Source organism: Ptychodera flava, chromosome 16 (assembly GCF_041260155.1).
Source record: "Ptychodera flava strain L36383 chromosome 16, AS_Pfla_20210202, whole genome shotgun sequence".
Lineage (NCBI taxonomy): Eukaryota > Metazoa > Hemichordata > Enteropneusta > Ptychoderidae > Ptychodera > Ptychodera flava.
In genome coordinates this window covers 4,221,178-4,242,372 of record NC_091943.1, presented here as the reverse complement: position 1 = coordinate 4,242,372, position 21,195 = coordinate 4,221,178, and the positions used below count along the sequence as shown (strand labels likewise).

Here is a 21,195-nt window from a genome sequence, read left to right as displayed (position 1 = left end):
TAATCATTGTTCGATATTGAAATCATATGCCGTTTCCTTATCAACTTGGAAAACTAGTGTACCTCGCATACATTACAAGGGAGGTCAGCCAGTCCTTTTGATATCCACAAAATTATAATCCACTGCCCTCGCCGTCGGAAGAATTAACCAGTCTATTGTGACAAGCAGTCTATAGGCACAGTGTCAACAGTTTAGCTAAAATCGTCTAGTAGACGATTGTTTTCAAGACTAAACCAAAAATGGAGTTACATATTCCACGGTAATCCAAGGGCGTCAAGTTATGACAAATGTAATTCAATGAATTAGGTAGGCCTAAAGAACCGAAAGTGAAAGAAAATATTGTATTTTACAAGACTCCATTCGGTTTCGTTCGGTTTAAAGGCTACAATTTGCAGAAACGTATTTTTAGAAAACAGTTATTGCACCTCCACTCTGTTCTCATAGTCACCTTTCGCACCTGTTGTCCAGATTTGATAACTTGTGCACAGTCAGACTTTATACGCCAACGCAGTATCAATTCATTTGACACATAACAAATGCACGGTGATTTCCCATTACCAGTGTTCGGCGCGAGCCTGGATATTATACAGTAGGCCCTTCATACGTTGGTTTTATTTCCCGTGGAGTTGAGTACCTGTCACTGCGTAACGTCTGCCATGGATCCATTGAGGAATTGTCTCAGCGAAATTACGGCCATTGCCAAAAGTATGGACATTGAATCACTGTCGTCCATGTGGGAAGACGTCAGACAGTGTGCCGAGGAAATCAAAGCTGTTGTTACCTGTTTGAACCAGGTGAAGGTTCGAAGGGAAAACATCGCAAAGGACGTCAGCGGTGTCAAAGCGAAAGTAAAGTCAGTGTTCAAGGAGCAACTCAATGAATGTGGAAAACTCAGGTAAGCTGAACTACCACGTAAAACAACCCCCTTAAACTTTAGAACTCGAGGTTTGCTCATGTCATACAACCAAAGCCAATGACAACGTCTGCAACTATACTCCCATATATGGTACATGGTCGCCATATTGCACATTGCACTGACGGCACTTTGTCTCTGATTCGTGATTTCAATGTTTTTTCTCATTCCTCAATGAACTTTATATAAAGACGATTATTGTATCTCATGTTCGAATTACTGACAACTTCAAAGCCAAGCCTGATAATTGAATTAATCCCCAAGCATGAATCAAAATCATATTATTGACTTGAACCTAAAGTCAGACTGTACAGAAACCTGTTCCTATCAATAATATTATTGTTAATGTTTAACTTGACCATAAATCTTACATGTTTCCATTGTACTGATACCACAACTCTATATTGGTCGGCGTTGAGAGAAGACTGCTTGACAAACAGTCAGTTTAAGTTGTCGGAGAGGCTGCGAGGTTTAAATACAAGCAGTACATATTTTTCCACATTTCATAAACGTTTCATATTACTAGCATCTTCAACAGTTATCAAATTGTCAAATATTTATCAATGTATAGCCTACACTCTGTTTACAATGTATTTGTAGCTACCATGCTGAGGATGATGTAAGCCAAGCAAAGTTTTTACGACCAGGTTGAGGTGCATAGAGTGCTGCGTGCAGGTGCGTGTTGCTCCCGCGGTACGTTTTACCTAGGCGCAACCGTGGTAACAACTGGCAAACCTGTACAGAAAGCAAGGGGCACTTCGTAGGGTTGTCTATGAAAATTGCTTCATCAACTGGGTTTTGGTCGCACAAAGCTATCTACTCACAAAGCATGTTGGAACGCCAATTTAATGTCTGGTCTACAGCGTCTGTGTTTACGTACTTATGCGTTTGAATTTTTGTCCGGCCAAGAATTCAGTTGTCAACAACAACAATACAGTTTACATGTACAAGCCAAGACGACAGGCTGGACACTGTGGTTCTGAACATATTTTGCGGAGCAGAACAACAAACTGTAGTTTATAAAAAAAAAAAACCTCCCCCCCAAAAAAACAAAAAACAAAAACAAACAAAAAACAAACTAAAAACCCCAACCACCAAAAAAACAGTGAAAAGACAAATGTTACAGTATACGGGTCTTTTAAGGCGCTTTACATCCCCAGTTCCCTGTATACAGGTCCAACTTTACCATAGAAAACAATGGATTTGGGACAAACCATGGTGGTGAAAGGGTTAAGGCGCTTTACAGGTCTCAACGTCTAAAGTGTTGAGCCAATGATGGATCATAACGTCCACACCAACAGAGTTGTGATTGACTTTTTAACATCCAGTTATTTTTAATGATTAAATTGAGCTTTTTCGGCGACAGAATATCAAGTCCCTGTTGCAGAGTCAACATATGCTAACTGTTTTTATGGTTTTGACTGTGATTGTTAGTAGTAAATAAACGTGGGCAACTGGGATGAAGTAAGAATTTTACACCCCATTTTATTCATTTATCTACATGAAGCGAAGGAAAAATTAACCATCCATGTAACTAAAGTATGACCCTGACCTATATACGAACTCACGCACGCGCAGCAGTGCATTGTCCTGAACTAAGCGGGGAAATTCCCTGCTGAGTCACACACAACATGTTTATACATGTACGGGAAATTCCGTGTGAGTCATCACCATCAAACTAGCCTATATAAAGGAGCCCCGTTGTCAGTCCGGCCGGCCGGTCGCGGAGTCTAGCTGAGTGATTTTGAGACACGACGAGTTCCTATCGGTGCGAACTTGTTCACCTGATAGATAAAATTTTAGTAATTTCCTCTGAACTTAAAATGTGACGGAAGACCATTACTTCAAATAATATGAGACGTTTCAGATGAATGGTACTGATATCTAAAGTGTTCACTCTTTTATCTCTACGTACAAATGTAGTTCCTAAGTCGTTCTCTATTCTATTCCCACCAACAAAACATTCAATACTCATTTCCCCTCCCCGATCTTTATCAATACTTATGATAATATCACAAGTTGTTCTGTTATCTGTTTTCATAGCATAATATCCAACCAAATCGTCAAATTCATCTCCAGTAGCTAACTTTACACATCTAATGAGAACTGTACCATGTTGAAGTATTTTCATATTATCAGTCATCTGTTGATTTACAGTCTGTAAAGTTAATTCAGCTGCCTCATCACCGACACTTTTAAGACCCAGTTTCTTTAAAGTTGTGTCCCAAAATAATCTAACTGGAACTCCGCTAGCTGTATACGAGCAATAATTCTCCCCCTCGTTTATCCACCTTCTTAGTGTATTATCTGCCTTCATTATTGTATTAAGAGGACTAATTTTAAGATGAATTGGTATACCAAGAAGTGCAATGTATGGATTTGTAGGAGTAAGCCAACTACGAAAATCTAACAATTTATATTTGTTTACATTGCTATCAAAATAAATCACATTCGGAGTTCCTGGTGGTTCAGCAACACCTCCTGCAATTTCACTATCCAATATATCTAAGATGTTACGCGGCACATTATAAGGCATGAATTTCTGACTACCCCAATCCCATGTCAGAGCAAAAGGAGTAGAATCATTCGAAGCCTTTGTGGCGTCAATTACAGTTTCATCAATGTCTTTAAGTTCGGAAAATTCTACAGCATTGTCGTGGGGTGGCGCCGCGGCATTGGCTAAAACGAAATATTTTTCGCGGTCTTTATAACGAAGGACGTAATCCTTATTATGATTAGCAGCCATCTTAGTATTATTGTTAACTTTAACATCACTCAGATCTTCAAGCTCAAGATTTTGCATACGAATTGTACCTAGACCGAAGCCACTTGGATCAGACATACTCCGTAGGACCTATATACAGTGAAAATTAAAATAATACCTTGTAATATACACAACCATCGGCTTCAGCAATAGGAATGACAGTTCTCGGTGCTGTATTAAATGCAACGGCATTCACAGGAGGAAATATTATCGGACAAAAGCTTTCTGGGAATGGTGAGGCTCTTATTGAAGAGAAAGTTCGACATGATAAAGCATTAGAAAAATTTGAACATGATCGCAACGTCTGGTCAGAAAAAAGATTACTACAGGCTGACTGGGAAAGAGAAAATCAAGCAAGGACGCCATGCTGCGGCAGAATTAAGAGATACAGATGCAGAAATCCTGGAAGAAGCAGAAGCGGTGCAAAGCAACTCTACGTCAAGTCAGCGCAAGCGTTAGCGCAATTCTCAGATTATTATCAACCCAGTCCTGAGCAAAAGAAATATGAAATGATATATATTGCTGGAGGATTGGTCGTGGGATGGTTTATCTTCCGATAGGGTTACACCGACCCCGCTTCGGACTACAATAATTCAATACAAAAGCTAATTGGCCAGTTATTGAAATCGATCATGTTTCCATCCTGATCTGTTATCCAGATACGCATTGAATTCATGTAATCTCCCCCTTTTCTCAATGGCATAGAAATTGCTCCGTTTTTAAAATCGTAAGTAACCTTTTCACTTATTTCTCTCGTATCCCGGATGGGAAGTATTTGTAAACAGTTCGATACTTTCCCCTGTATGTATCCTCCGGAGGCACCCGAACCAAATGAAACATAATTTCCAGTAACATCGACTACATCTGAATGAACTATATATTTAGTGACTGTTAAGAATCCACTTTCTTCGGACTCATAGTACTTTTTATAACTGGGTTGTTCTCAGGTTTATCTGAAAAGCCGACGACGTTGGCGAAGCTACCTGTGGCATTGAAATAGACTTTAATATCTTTAGCCAAAGTTAGATAAACATGGTTTGTCGGCAGATGTTTTTCAAATTAATTTTTTGCTTCAACCCGATTGCTTTGTTTAACGTATCGATATTGTAGTTACCTGGACGTATTGATTTAGTCTTCTTCGGTTGGTCACCTTCTTGATATTTTATTACATTATTCGTCGATGTTATGTTATGCCATGAATTATATAGTCCGCACTCTAGCAGTCTTATCTTCGTAAACTGTGTCGTGTCAATACAAGGGTAAAATTAACAGTAACAGGTTCACCTGTTTTGGCTTTCAATCCAAATGATCATTGTTGTGCGCTGTATATATTACTAAGTATAAATGTTCGATGAATATATTCCGAAGGTGCCCATTACGAAGTATAAGGTTCTGCAGGAATAATATTTTTCTGTTCAAGGAGATCTTTGGTTGCTACCGCGGCAGCAGTCGCACCGCCTAATTTTGCCAATCGAGTCAAATTTGGACGACTTGGATCGCCAACCTCTATTTTCAGAATTTGCTGGAGATCATAAGATATCCCATCGCAAGTCCTGCGATTACAATACCATCGTACATTGTGTTTACAACTGTTTTAATATCCATGATTGCTGACTAGTATATAAAATAAAAATAAAAATAAAAAATATGGGGAGTTAATCCATCTCATACAATGTAGAGGAGCTGGACCTCCCTCCCCCCCCCCCCCCCCCCACCCCCCCCCCCCCCCCCTCCCCTCCCCCTGAACCCCTGTCGGAACTGTTCTGATGGAGCTGCTACGTGCTCTGTTTTTTTTCGCTTTCTTTGGGGAGGATCTTTCCGATCTGGACTCGATCGATTAACGGGACAGGGGTATGCCGAGCACGCCCCCAATATAGCCCTAATGCAGTCAATGAAACTCCCACAATTCCTAAAACAAGATAACATTTATTATACCAGCGTGAATTATTATCACACTGTTCTTTCATTGTAGGCGGTAGGTCTGCTACGCACGCATCGTCCCCTCCCCCCCCTCCCCCTCCATTGCTTTTAGTTTCTTCTCCCTGTTTTGCCTGTTCCATTCCGCTAATTTCTTGCCCGCAGCAACTCTCCCTGGATGCTTCGGCGGTAACGTCACTTTCTCTATGTTGCGCTGTGTCGGAGTGCCGGTGTTGGGGTTGGGTCGTCGGCGGGTTGGTCGTCCCTGGCGGAGCCGTTTGCTGAGTCGGCGAAGTTGAATCCATTTATTTCAGGTACTATATTAAACCCGATTTTTTTAAAATTTAAATGTTTACCCGTAATTAAACCGGTGGAAATTAGAGCAATCAGGGGCCCCCACGTGTACCTATCCGTCCTGATAATCGTTTTATTTCACTGTTTAGAATAAAATCCTTTTTAAGATCAGTGGCATAGTTATCTCGATCATCGATTGGAACTACCTGACTGATTGCACGGGCTCCTAGATCTATGAAACTTTGAGTGATGGTATCACTTATAAGAGAACTGTATTTCGCTTCGTACATTTTGAAGGCTTTAACCACCGTTTCATCTTTCCATTTTTCTACGTCAGCAACTGTAATCTCCTTACCAAAAATAACTTACTTTTGACCACTTGCGATGACACAGAGTATTTTTTCACGTTTTGTCTCTATTATGGATTGATTATTGTCCGAAGGCGCCGAAGGGCCGAAGCCCCTTCGGAACGCGTCATATTTGCCGCTGCCGATGACTTTATTAAATTCTCCATTGTTTGCAGTATGTTACTATTCTTAGTAAAAAATAAAAAATTCGTTTAAACCTGAATCCGAAATAAAGTATTAACATAGTCTGGAATGTTAGTACCCCTAACGTTCCGACAGGGATTCCGAGAAAATTCTCCTCCATTTAAATCTATTGTATATAGAAACACGAATAATGAGTACAGACTTATTCCCAGTTGCTTTTCAATTGAATAAGACGAGCGTACCGACAGTACAGCATGCTGATATTCCTTCCAAACCGGACGGGGGAATAAACCTATTCTCATGGACTTAGAAATATATGTAACGCCGACAGATAAATTTACTTTTCATCCACGGGATGTGTTCAAAGATAACGTAATCACTCATCGATCAGCGAAAGAAAGTAATGTCTGGCTGGGCAGTCCAAAGATGAAATACTGGGACCAGCAACTGAATTTCGCTGTATGGTGTCAGCACTACTGGTTGTGGTATATCATTCGCCCATCTCTTTGATAAGAAATTTCCTCCGCAAATACGATCATTCTGCCGTTTCCATGTATATTTTACAATACGTCGGATCCTTCACGAAATGGGCGTTGCACTTCCAGACGATACCCCCACCTTCAAAGCGGGCGACAATCCGTACAATCTCGTCCAATATGAACTTCTATGTACAGAATTTGGAAATATAAGCCCAACGAAGTCCGACTTTCGATATCGAAAAGGTCAAAATAAAGGTCTTGGTTATGGATATGAATATTACACTAATCGTGGTCCCGTTCGACAGCCAAAAGCGATATACAACGGTCGGACTTTTTCCTCTCCGCCGACGGAGGCGTTTTCTATACACATACCATTTTTGGAAAGAAAAAACATGTACTGCCCGACAAAGACAGACCACACTATTATTTCTTCCGAAATGATGGATCGGAGGGACAATACAATAGTTTCATTCCTCTGAAGGGAGACTCGGGACTAACAAAGGCCGGTCTCGCCCGCCTCAATGAAAGCCTTGAAGCCTACGTATATTGCATACTTGGCGCACAAGCAAATATTCGCAGTACCATTGTGGGCGATACTGGCAGTGCAGAGCAAGTAAGAAAAGAATTCGGCGTTCTCCTCGAAGATGAAATTCGTAATACCGACAAAGTAATTAGTTATAGGCGATATCAAGACACAATAATGAATACTGGTGTCAAACTTGATATGGCAGTTTCACCAATTTACTTCTCTTACCGTCTGAGATGGTCATTCTTTCGGGCCCGGCAATCTCAGGTTATAATAATGAATTGCAATACGCAACAGAATCTATGTCCTTCGGGGTGAACGGTGATATAAACACGGAAGTTCGAGAAAGTGCTGTACACGAGATGGAGTGGAGGAGGGGGGATCCTGTGAAGTGGCAGGACGAGCCGGAGAGTCCCTCACAATGACACGACTCGGGGCCTCCCCTCCCCTCCCCAGAACGGGCAGCGTCTGCAGACCCTATTCACGAATATGGTAAAATTGGTTTGTTATCTTTAGCAATATTCATTACTATTGTAGGTACTGGAATAAAGTCACTAAATATATAGATCCAGAGGAAATGTCAATATACGTAACCCCACCATTCAACATGATTATAACTGGACCGACATATTCTGGCAAAACAGAATTTATGTTGGACCTCCTCACCGGTCCGTACTTAAGGAAATTCGAATATGTGATATTCATTTGCCCAACATTCATGAATAATAAAGCGTATAATAGAAGATTCATTTTCACCGATGATAATGTGTTTATATTTCCAGTCGGACTCGATGCAGTGGATGATACATTAACCTACGTGCATAAAGAATGGGCCGGCACGAACACTTTAATAATCCTCGACGACTGCGCCTCGTCCAAAGATATGAAAAGCGCAGTAACGTTTTAGTCCAACTTGGTTTCAGCGCAAGACACGACGGATTATCTGTCTGGGTTCTGACTCAACAATATACTAGTATTAGTAAACCATTTAGGAAAACATACAGATGTTAGTACTATTTTACACACCGAACAAGATAGACAACAAAACTATTATAAAGAATATGGAATGGAGGTGTCAGAACGGAAGCCGTGGGCCTAATCAAGCAATTGAAAAGTAGGCCATTCAGTAAACTAGTATTTCGTTTACGGAATCCGTACGACATAAAATTTTCGTATAATATAGCAATTATGGAAGCTGAAGCCGAAGGCACCCCCGAAGGCACTCTTAGAGAATTATATTACAACCCGAAAACTGGTTTTGGAGGTGTACAAAATTGTATGACGCAGCACGGGCCAGCGGACTCCACGTACTAAGAAAGAGGTGACAGGACTGGTTAAAAACTCAGCTAACTTATAATCTACATAAACCGTACCCGTACCTCGTACTCGTGCTACGGGCGGCCGCGCGTTTTTGTAACATCGATAGACTCCAATGGCAAGCGGATCTCGTGGAATTCCTCCCCCATTCGCAAAAGAGAATCATAACATTCGATACATGCTAACAGTAATCGATGTGCTCAGTAAATATGCATGGGCCAGGCCAATACAGTCAAAAACGGCTGATGATACCTGACAGGCACTACAAGATGTGATTAAGAAATCTGGGAGAAGGCCCGACAAACTTCAGACAGATGAGGGGCGGGAATTTACTAATCGAAAATGCAGGGGTGGCTCCAGGAGTCGGGATTCATTGGTTTCACACCTACAGTGACAAAAAAGCTAGCGTCGTTGAACGTTTTAATCGGACCCTCAAGACGATGATGTGGAAATACTTTACATATAAACAGACACGTGAATGGCTTTCTATTCTACCCCACCTTCTCGAGAATTACAATAACACCGTTCACGGAAGTATCAAAATGAAACCCAGGGACGTAACAGAGGAGAACGATTGGCAGGCATTTTATACACTATTCGGTCCTGAGTTGGCAGCCGGGGGAGCCAACCCTGAATTCAAGCCGGGAGAACGTGTCCGAATTACAAAATACAAGACCACTTTTAAGAAAGGATATTTACCAAATTGGACAGAGGAGATTTTCGTAGTTTCAAAAGTTGTGTACGCAGCTGGCTTGGGAACACCACCAGTTTACAAAATAAAAGATCTGAATGGAGAGGAAATACTCGGCACTTTCTATTCTGATGAACTTCAGAGCGCACCTTCAGAACGGGTGCTGACGAGCTGTACAGAGTAGAACGAATTTTGAAGACGAAAAAAATTAGAGGAAAGAAATATTATCTGATAAAATGGAAAGGTTATCCAGAAAGTTTCAATAGTTGGGAGCCGGAGGAAATGTTATTAGAACTTCGTAAGTTCCTGTGCTGGTACTACGTAAGTACTTCGTAAGTTCCTGTCCATGGTACTTGTCAAGTACTACGTAAGTACTAACGTAAGTATTTACGAAAGTTATTCAATAAGTACCATGGAAAAAGTCTTAATTTCTTGAAAGCCGAAAGTGTCAGTTTACCACCCCACTTCCACCCCCCACCTGGCCAAGTATTTATCATGTACTGTCGTAAGTAATGTTCACTTACTGCATCTTTTTCGGCCGTATGTGGATGAGGTGGTACCCCCTCAGTTCCTGAACATATTAAGTTTGCAAGATCTTCAAAACGACTTCTCATGTTACCACAGTCCGTTCTTTCGAGTCCCCCTTGTTCAGCTTTATCGATAAGTTCTGGTTGAAGTATAATGTACACAACTGACATGAGCCATAGACAAGTAACTTCAAAGTCCCCACTTTTCATAATGTCAAGTGCTCGTAGGTCAAACGAAGCATTATAAGCACACACAGATTCACAAGCGTTAAGAAGTTTGTGTAGGTTCTTTAGTGAGACTCGAGGTTGTTCTAGTTGTTCTTGACCAGGTGGGAAGTACGCTTTTTCAAGTTCCTCCTCCTTGAAACCGTCTATTAAAAATCCCTGGCTGCCGCCGCTCCATGCAATTCCAAAGTCAAAAGCTCGTGGATATTCTACTGGTCCGACTGTCTCGGTATCAATTGTTGGATTAAGTATATTCTTGAGAACGAGGGGGGTAAGAGCGTTCCGAATTACCAAACATGGAAGCCTATAGTCGTGGCAAATTTCTAAGAAAGTCTGTTTGAACTTGTTGTGAATCTCTTCTAGTTCTTCTAAGGCGGCTATTTCGTACGACCTGGCTCGAGTCAACACATTCCGCCTGCAATAATCCCAAGGCATATCTTTGAATATGATAATGAAACTGGGTAAATGGTCAAATGCTCTAGAAACAATCTTTTTTTCTTCCGTTGCCACGCCCCGGATTCGAGAAAAAGTCAGATGTTGAATTATGGAAGAGTCACAAATAATGTATTGTTCTGAAGGGAGGGAAACCTCCCTCCTCCTCCCAGCCTGACATTGTAAACTAAGCGTATGTTCTATAAACTGGTTCTGAAAATCGGCAATCGAAACGTGGCGCCCATTATAAAAGTCGGCAATGTTGCTGGAAAAACTAGTGTCAAATTCTGGTACGTGATACGGATCCAAATTTACTGCATCGTAACTCTTACCACTTCCAGTTGGTCCATTTATGAATATGTATGACATTTTAGGATACTATATCATAGAAATTTTTTTTAAATTTTTTTTTTATTAAGATATATACGATAAGACAATGACAATCCTTTCTATTTCAGATGCAATAAAAATACTTGAAACCGGAGAAACATCAAAATTGATGATGGAGGCAAATTAGTATTTGGTGAATATGTAGATCCTTTCATATACGTAGACAGTGAGCTAGAAGTAGTTTTCAACATCGGACCTAAATATGGTTCTGGAGGAGATCCAGCTACATGTGATGGGGTGTGTGTCCGTTGGCAACCGAGTCTTTCAAAAGTTTACCGATTTAATAATATTCCGTACCCTAGGTGAAAGTTTCGATGCAAGCGGGGCTAAAAGTTATGCTCCAAGCCTGGCCGCTCACTCCAAGAATACTACTGGATTTTACAATCCATCTAAAGTGTATCAGAAGCGAGGGAGCGAGGCACAGCCAGTTGCGTATTTTAAATTTCAGTTTAAAAGAGGGAGAGGGAGAAATCACGATTTCGCTACATGTATTGATATGGTTCAAGAAATTGACTGCGGTTTTAAAACAGTGAGTCCGTTACTACCAGTCCGAGAAAATCCTGCTATTGTACCTCGTAATATCCGAAAGGTAGTAAGATAGAATTCTTAGCATTTAAACCGCGCTTAAGTAAGCGTGGCCTTTCTTTCACTGTTGAGAGATTAATATTTTGTGCTGCGCCTAATAAACCAGAAATTCAAGATGTGGAAGAACTAGTCGACTTAGAAAGATTAGGTGAGATATATAAACAAATAAATGCTGACAAAAATATTATAGTGGATTTTGATGACCTATCATAGAATAATTATTTTTCATTTTAAAAATTTTTAGGATAGTATATATCATAAAGATGGCCAGTCAATTACATACAGCATTCAAGGGAGCAGTTTTACAAAAAAAATTTCCTGAAGTCAAGCGAGTCAAGGATATCGGGGAGCTGGTGGATATTGAAGGTATGGTCAAAGAAAGCCATTCGGAACGAAAGATGTACTCTGTTTATACTGAAATGGAAGTCAAATTATCGGATCCGAAACTGGTAATACACAACCGCGTACATTGTATGTTAAATTAAAAGATACATACACAAAAGATGTAAGAGGGGCGGATGTGGGGCAACAATTAATAGATCGCTACGACCTTATGCTTGATACAATTGAAAATGTTGAGGGTTCTGGTCTCGTTCTCGAGGAGATACTTAATTTTGAAGTAATTCTAGTAGAAGTTTTACTCGGGCTGGCCCGGGGCTGGCGCAGTCCAACTTCCCGGATGGTTAAAAATAAGCATTGTGTGAGCGATCTGGTGCTACCTTCGGGCAGCGAGAATTGTTTTCAATACGCCATCGTAGCAAGTATAAAGTTGAGCCGATCCGGAGTTTCGTGAAAAGAAATGTGGTCAGGTAAGGAGAAAATGGAATACGTACGCCCCATTTATGGCTGACTACTGTTGGGAAGGTATTCCCTTTCCTACGCCCGCCGATCTGACTGTATTCAGGCGCTTCGAGCAGCAAAATCCAGGGGTCAAACTTCAAGTATTTCAGATCTACGAAAATGATCCCACTCCCCCGTCCGACATAACTGTGTTATATAGTGCCCATTCCGAAGGTGAAGCCGATAGAATCAAATAGCAAATATCTTACTGATAGTTGGCGAAGACGCGGCCGTTCTCACTTCGTACCAATTACTGCGGAAAATCGCCTTCGTAATTCTCGTACTAATCGAAAGAATGAGCGCAGACGGAAGTGTATTTGTATGGTTTGTAAAAGAGGTTTTAAGTCAACAGAAGAATTAGAAAAACATCAGGTATACTGTGGAACAGACACTGCCCAGCCAGATTTTCCTAAGGAAGTGTGTCAATTTGAAGGACATCGGAAGAAGGTTCCTTCTCCCTACGTCGTCTATGCAGATACTGAGGCAATTATTGAGAAGGGGACCGCCGACACATTCCAATTTGTCTTTCGTATGTTATGGTGGAACGGGGTGGGGACCTTCGGAACGAGGCCCGGGCCGACCCACTGTTTATGGTAAAAGAACATTCACAGGTCTCTCCTGTGTTACAGACTTTCTAAGGATATGAAAGAACGGGCCGAGTATTATTCTAAATCGTATTATTGGAAAATAATACCGATGAGGGATCCTTCTAATTACCGGCGCGACGGATGTGATCCAGTCTGTATTGCATGTGGAGAGCCGGCAGGATACCGAGTAGTGAAGGAGGAGGCGACCTTCTATTGCGAAGGATGCCGGCCGTCGAGAACCATTCCTATCTACTTTCACAACCTCAAGGGATACGATGGTTCTTTTATTTTGAAAGAATTACATGAAATCGTTACCGAAGGAGATGATGGGGGTTCCGGACCAGAGCCTAAAATCATAGCTAAGACGAGCAATGGAGGAATTATGGGTCTCTCGAAAACATTTATTTTTCACGCCTCAATTGTTGTTGCCGGAGGGAAGAGGGAGATAAAGAGACGTTTCTTTTCTATAAAGTTTATGGACAGTGCTCAGCTGATGATGGGGTCATTGGCGAAGTTGGCAAAAACTGTGCCGGAGACCCACGGGTGGACGGCGGCGCCACTTTCGTACCCGGACATTCAAAGGGCGAAAGGTTTCTTCCCCTACGAATATTTAGACTCGGTTGACAGACTGGAGAGAACCAGCTCCCGGAGAGGGGGAATTTTATAGCGAATTGACGGAAGAGGGGATTTCGAGTCTGATTACGAACATGCATTAAGAGTATGGGACGAAGTTGGATGTAAGACGATTCGTGATTATATGGAATTCTATTGTGAGACTGACGTTCTACTTCTTGCAAATATATTCGAAAATTTTCGCGACACATGTTTAGAAGCATATAAGTTAGATCCGGCCCATTACATGTCAGCGCCTGGCTTGACATGGGATGCTATGTTACTTTACACGGGTAATAAGTTTAAACTCATTCAAGATGCTGAGCAGATGACTTTCGTACAACGGGGAATTCGAGGCGGCATCAGCCAGTGTAATATTCATTATTTACAGACAAATCATCCTGCTTACGCTGGCGCGAATTACGATCCAGAGAAGCCGGTGACCGAAATAAAATATCTCGATGCAAACAATCTCTACGGCTGGGCAATGAGTCAGGCAATGCCTACGGGCGGACTTCATTGGATGACGATGGAAGAGTGGGAGGAATGGGCCGCCGAGGGGGGAGCGGGGGGCGGAGCCGGAGCGTGGGGACCTGGTTCCACCTTTCCACCAAGTTTTCTAGAAGTAGACTTAGAATACCCAGCCGAATTACATGAAGAACACAGCGATTTGCCATTAGCACCGCATCACTATGAATTTCCGAGGCAGGGCGGTCGACTGATTACAAGTGTGATGGATAGAGAGAGATACGTCTTACACTACAAGTTGCTGGAATTCTATCTTCGGATGGGAATGAGATTGAAAAAGATTTATCGGGTGCTTGCTTTCGATGAAGCTCCATGTCTCGCGAAATATATTGACTTTAACACTAAAATGAGGGCAAAGGGGAGGACAGATTTTGAAAAGAATTTCTATAAGCTGATGAATAATGCAATGTTCGGTAAGACAATAGAAGATGTTCGAAAGTACAGAGACTTTAAATTTGTTTCGGACTGGAACGGCACGGATAGTGGACGTAAAAAGATTCAGAAGTATAATCCAAAGATGAAACATATAACTTTCATAACTTCCGAAGAGGATGGCGATTCCTGCGACAGTGCCCTACTGGAACTGAAAACGGATGAGCATAGATATGTAAAACCAGTTTTCATCGGCGCCGCAGTACTGGAACTTTCTAAGCTGCTTATGTATGAGACGCATTACAATTACTTTCGGGCCCAGTTCCCTGGAATACGATTAGCCTACATGGATACTGACAGTTTTGTTTACAGTGTACAATACCCTCCCGGATCCGGACGTAACTTTCAATGATATAGTTCGGGAAGATGTGGAAAAGAATGGTGAGAAGTCTATATATGATACTAGTGGGATGAGTGGACCCATGGTGGCCCCCCTTTCCGAAGATTAATAAAAAAGTGATAGGTAAATTTAAAGATGAGTTGAATGGTGAACCTATTCTTGATTTTGTCGGCATACGCTCGAAAGTGTATGCTTTTCGAACTCCAACTTCGGAGACGAAAAAAATAAAGGGTGAAAGATGTTTGTGTTAGAAACATTTAAACTTTGAAGATTATAAAGATCTATTTGAAACTGGGAAGAAGCCCGAGCCGGCACAATTTGTACAGTTTGTACGGAAAAGGCTGGAGAAATCCGTAGTGAAAAGCGTAGTAAAATCATGATGGCGCCAAATGATATCAAACGTGTGCAGCTATACAATCCAGACACGGGCGAATGGCTGGCAGAAACATGGCCGATAGGACGGACGACGGGTCATGGTTAATATTGTAAAGACATTAATCTACTATTTTCAATAGAGACCAGGGCATCACTGATAACATAAATGTGGGCAAATATATTATCATTGTGAGCGTCATCGCCACCCCACGCGGTATCTTTCTTCAGGATCTCAAGTTGAATTCCGTCCTTTGTGTTCATTACTTTTAAACCATTTCCATGAAACTCAATATCTTTAAAACTACGCAGATCGATAAACAGACAGAATTTATTCTTCAATAATCGGCCTCATCTATATCAATTTCACACCAATCTTTATCTTCAGCAAAATACCGTCGCACCTCTCGCCAAAATTGTCTTGGTATCATCTTCTGAGCGTACACTTTATTTGCAATGCCTTCAATCATTACAGACACAGATTCAATGGAGGGTTAAAGAAAAGTTCACTGTTCAGTTCTGACTGATTCTGATTTTTAGTGAAGAGTATAGCGATACCTCTAATGCTACGTCGTGGTACATTTATATTTTCATTGATAACCGTGTCCGATTCTTTGAATGGGATTGTTCTAAAAATGTATATGCTCGTAAAGGTAACTTTTTCCACCGTTGTAATAACCAGCAGTTGACCTCGCGAGATCGAGGTCAGAAATTGTCTCGTATTCCATTTGAATGTTTTTTAATTTATAATTGGTTGTAACAACCTGATTACTGACAAGTAATTGGGGGGCGGGTGCCAACGTAATTTCCCATTCAATATGACTCCCTAACGCTTTTGGATATGCAACTCCATGACCTGTTATTAGGGGATGAGTGAGACGAATAGCATATTTTGTTTTATATGTGTCGAAAAGTAACTTATCGCCCACGACGTTTTGATCTCCATCGGTCGAACCGCTTCTTAATTTTCTTAGATTTTCGTTCTGAATTCCGTACAGTGTCATGTTCGTTCTCTCCTTTTTATGTTTGAAGAGATCGCGATAGCATTCAATAAGGTTATATTTATTCAAATCGGAAAGTGTCTGACCCTCAAATGTGAGTTTCATACGCTCCACCAAAATTTTTTGCAACATTTTGTACTACTCGGTTATATTCATCTCCCGTTACTTCGAGATCAAAAACCAGGTCGAAAGTATCTGGAACTAAGAGTACTCCGCTTTCTAACTTCGGACATCGTATGATAAGTGTCTGGCCTGGATCTGCCTCACTTGGATTATGAGCAATCACGTGATGAGTTCTTTCTGACTTCGTTCCATTCGGTATTCGGTTGGTGAAAGTCGGTGATAATGTTCTATCGTACCCCATTTTTCGTGTAATGTATATAGTAGAGAAGAAAAAAAGAAAATAAATCACATCTTTACGTAAATATTTCCGTCTGCTGAAAGATAAATCGATTACCTGTGTCGCGAATCAATCGAAGAACCCAATATTCTTGGAGATGATGAGCCTCTTGGTCATCCTCAGTATCCTGGAATACAGCTATGAATTCTAGTCGCTTAAAGAAGTTAGTCTTCTGACATTCCTTCACGAAAGCTAAAATGTTATGATATAGATTATCATCTTTGAGTCGGACACCTGGATTTGCTCGAAGGATATGTCGATTTACCCGCCGAAGTTTGCACCATTCCAATTCGACAGAGAAACCAAACAGGTCTTTATTTTTAGAAAGAAACTTTGCAATATTCTTTTCACCAAACATGTCGATGCCGTATTAATACATAATTTTATTTATAATGACTAATGTTAAACCAGTTAAAAATATCCATAGCTGTTCTCCAACAAATCCAACCACCGATCCTGCTGTTTTTAATAGAAAACTGACGAGGGAACCGATTAAACCTGGTATTGCAGCAGCACTTTTTGCGGCCAATGTTTTTAACCATTCGCCAAATTGCTTTACAATTTCTTTCGCTTTTGTATATACTTTGGGTGGACCTGAACCAGACCCGCCAGTTCCTGCTCCTGCTCCCCTCCTCCCCCTCCTCCTCTAGTCACAGCCAGGGCAATTGTTGATATTGTCATTCCAAGGGCAGTCAGTATTGCAGCGATTGTTATACCATTTCGTTTAAATAACTCTGTCAGCTTCAGCCTGAGTGACAATTCTGGATCGGAAATTACATCACGAAGAGACCTAGTCGTAGCCAGACTTTCACGTGCCTCACTGATCTTACCATGTTCGTATTCAATTCGATTGTCAACTTTAGCTTCTCTTGTTATGAGTTCAGCTAGTAGTTTCTTGGCTTTTTCTTTTCCTTGGGTGATCTTCAGGAATTTCCTTTAACTGTTTTTCAGCTTCTCTTTTCAATAGCCTTATTTTAACTTTTCGTTGTTAAGGCTCGCTAATGACGCATATTCGCAATCCTTAATTCATCATAATAGCTCTATATTCTGGGTTTAGATTGTTCCATTGTTCGATTTTATTTTCAAAAGCTTGTATTTTATCTGCATTACCAGAAGCATCTTGCCGTAACTCTGTCAGTTTATCTTTGTATATACCCATGTCTTCTGGCGTCATCTTCTCAGCCGGTATTTTATCGTTTTCCACATCTACAGAATACAATGTACGACTCACATATTCGGGCTCTGCGCTGTCCCCGTCTTACTGTATACTTTAGTTACAAATTCATATCCTCCTGCTTCTTTTTTTACTGTCTTGAGCGATTTAAAATCCACGTCCTGAAAGTTTTGATAGCCTGAGTTCTTATAATACAGCTTTCCATACCCTAATCTTTGCATTCAAAAATAATTCGTTTCGTGCTGCTTCATCAGTAATATTATTCTCGTTTAAGAATTTTTCAGCCATTTGTATTTTAAGTTCTACTCTCATGTTAGTTGAAGGATCTACCTGCGGGCTCTTCGCGCTTGAACTATCCCGGTAAGGATCGACTTCTGCAAGGGCATTATCATCGTCTATAAAGAATGTTTCAGCAGTAGCGTCATCATCATCATCATTTACATTTGCATCATCTAAACCCTGGAGTGGTATATCTTCTCCTCCTTCTGCCATATTGTATTTCTATATTACTACAATTATTTTTATCATCCCTTACATATACAGTAAAAAAAATGCACATCTCAGTTGTTGAAAGCGTTGAACAATTGGCTGATTATATAGAAAGAACAAGTGCTGCATATCGACGAAGTTACAAATTGATGGGTCGAATTGATATGGCTCTTAATATTACTAAGGGAATTCTTGTAAGCTCTGCTGTAATAGCAGCAATTCCAACAGTTCCGGTACTGTTAGCCTTAACTCCTATACCGGCGTCGTTATTGATGTAATACAAGGAAAACGGGAGTATCAAAAAGAAGAGAGAAGTATAAACATTATTACGTTCAATATAAACAGCTGCTTACACAAATACAAGAAAAAGGCGCAACAACAGAGGCTCCGGGGTCAGAACTTATTCAGAACATATTTCATCAGGCGCTAGAAATACAAAAACAAGAAGGATTTAGTCCACCTCTGGAAAGATATTTAAGACATTATGGATTGAATGGATATGAAATTTAGTTCGTACCGATAGGAACTTCGTGTTCAACATCAGCTAGACTCCGCGACCGGCCGGCCGGACTGACAACGGGGCTCCTTTATATAGGCTAGTTTGATGGTGATGACTCACACGGAATTTCCCGTACATGTATAACATGCTCAGCAGGAATTTCCCCGCTTAGTTCAGGACAATGCACTGCTGCGCGTGCGTGAGTTCGTATATAGGTCAGGGTCATACTTTAGTTACATGGATGGTTAATTTTTCCTTCGCTTCATGTAGATAAAGAATAAAATGGGGTGTAAAATTCTTACTTCATCCCAGTTGCCCACGTTTACTTTACTATATTGTTGGAAAACAACAATTACGTTTTAGCATAATTTGTACACATGAAGGCTGTCAAGAGCGGGCCATGTCAAATTACTATACGGCAGATCGAGCCTTGGGGACAAATATTCGGGCTTTCAGACTTTATCAATGCTATTCTGATCTGCCCTTTGTGGGTGTTTATTTTAAAACTCGTGGTGAAAGAAAACTTTTCACCGTCTTAATTTTTCGAAAATCAAAAATTTTATCTTTCTCCATAGAGTTAACACAAGGATGGCGGCCATTTTGAATTTCAAAAATCTGTAAATCTTTGGAAATTTGTTTCCCTAGTACCAAAATTTGCAAGGGTTACCCCCGATTTTTATTCTTGATTTTTACAGAGAATGGTTGAAAGATTCATTGAGGAAAGTTTGCGCAAAAGTTTAAGTCTTTCGTTTTCGAGGCGCATAATACCTTAATAACGAAATTACACATTGCTACAACATCAGGCCGGTGGGACTCATTGAAAGTGAAGTAAGATGTCTGATAACTTTCTCCTGAACAGACAAACCAATAAAATGAAATGAGTTAGCATACAAGTTCTTTCTAGTGTTTTTTTTTTTCATTTTGCAGTTTCTTTCTGTTTTTCATGCAAACTCTGACAGGATTGGAATTTCTCTTTAAAAAGTTTACTTTTCAAAAAATTCTCTTAAAAACCTAGAGAATTATATAATTATATCAAATGGTCAACCCTTCAACAACTTCTTCCCAAATGTGTACGTGTATCCACATCAGTTGCCAGTTGACACAATACCATTTGAAAAAAATAAACAATATTATAACCGCAACTTTTTCAAATTATGTGGATTCAGTGAGCCGCTATATAAAACAAATTCATTTTTTCTCTGCAGAAATTATGGCCAACAATGCACATCAATATTCCAGAGTCTCAAAGACGAAATAAAATTTCGTCATATGGACTTGGAGGAATTTTTACAACTCTGCAATTTGGAAGAGGACTATATACTCCTGTTTGAAGATGATGAAATTGTCAAGGCGATGGAACTGTTCCAGGTTGATTTTACATCAAATGCTATACGGACTCTGTTTAAGATTAACATGAAGGAAGGGGACTTCAAAACACTGATGAACAAGATCGACTCAGCTGGTGAGTGTTGTACAAGCCTCACTCATCAAATAAAAAAATTATTACTGGAAAATCTTCATGATTGACTTTTCTGTGACCATGATGTGTGAAATGTAACATTACTGTTTTATTCACACTTCCCACTTGAAATTATTCCACGTTCCAATCTCTAAACCTCACCTTGGTTTGAATGAAGCATGAATCTCGTATTAGTATTACTCTTGGAATGCACATCTACAAGTCCTTCATTAACTGTACACACAGACACAGATAGTCACAGACACAGACACAGACACTCAATGTATGTAATATATATATATATATAGAGAGAGAGAGAGAGAGAGAGAGAGAGAGAGGATTTCAGTATGTGTAATATTCAAAAGAAACATTTATTAACATTAATTGTTGTTGAAGTGCAAGATATCATAAAGATCAGAATCAATCTTGATGATCAGTTAAGAATCACATTTTTCTTGTTTATTTTCCTTTTTCAAACAGAAGCTAATCACTTTTACATCACTGATGCCGACTGCATGGAGTCTGATTTGGAAAAGTTTGGTCAAGAATCTGTGAGAGCATCAAAACTGGTGACACAGACATTGGAAGATTCCCTTTATGAGACGAAATTTGTGCTTGGGAGTGTTGTGAAATATTTGGAAGAAGAGAAGGAAAGCAGCGCAACGGCAAGCATTCTACTGTCAGCTGTTGGGGCAGCAGGATTGGCGTTCCTTACTGGAGGACTAAGCTGGGCTGTTTATGGTGTTAGTATGCTTGGCGCTATTGGTTTAGCCTGTGGTGAGTGAAAAACAATGATCTTGACTCTTATGCAGCATACTAGGTAGATATATAGATGTCCTTTACTATTCTATAGACAATTTACAATGACCGCCTTATCATCAGAGCACCAGAAACAAATAGAATATAATGAA

The 21,195-nt window shown here is 40.4% G+C and overlaps 1 protein-coding gene across 1 annotated transcript in view; it reads left to right on the top strand.

Annotated features, from left to right (window-relative positions):
• Window positions 1-350: 350 nt before the first annotated feature.
• LOC139152561 (uncharacterized) overlaps window positions 351-21,195 on the top strand; it is a 23,243-nt gene continuing 2,398 nt past the window's right edge. The window contains exons 1-3 of the mRNA XM_070725777.1: window positions 351-895; window positions 20,031-20,287; window positions 20,765-21,061. Coding sequence (XP_070581878.1) covers window positions 657-895; window positions 20,031-20,287; window positions 20,765-21,061 — 793 coding nt within the window. The 5' untranslated portion in view covers window positions 351-656. The remainder of the gene's footprint in view (window positions 896-20,030; window positions 20,288-20,764; window positions 21,062-21,195) is intronic.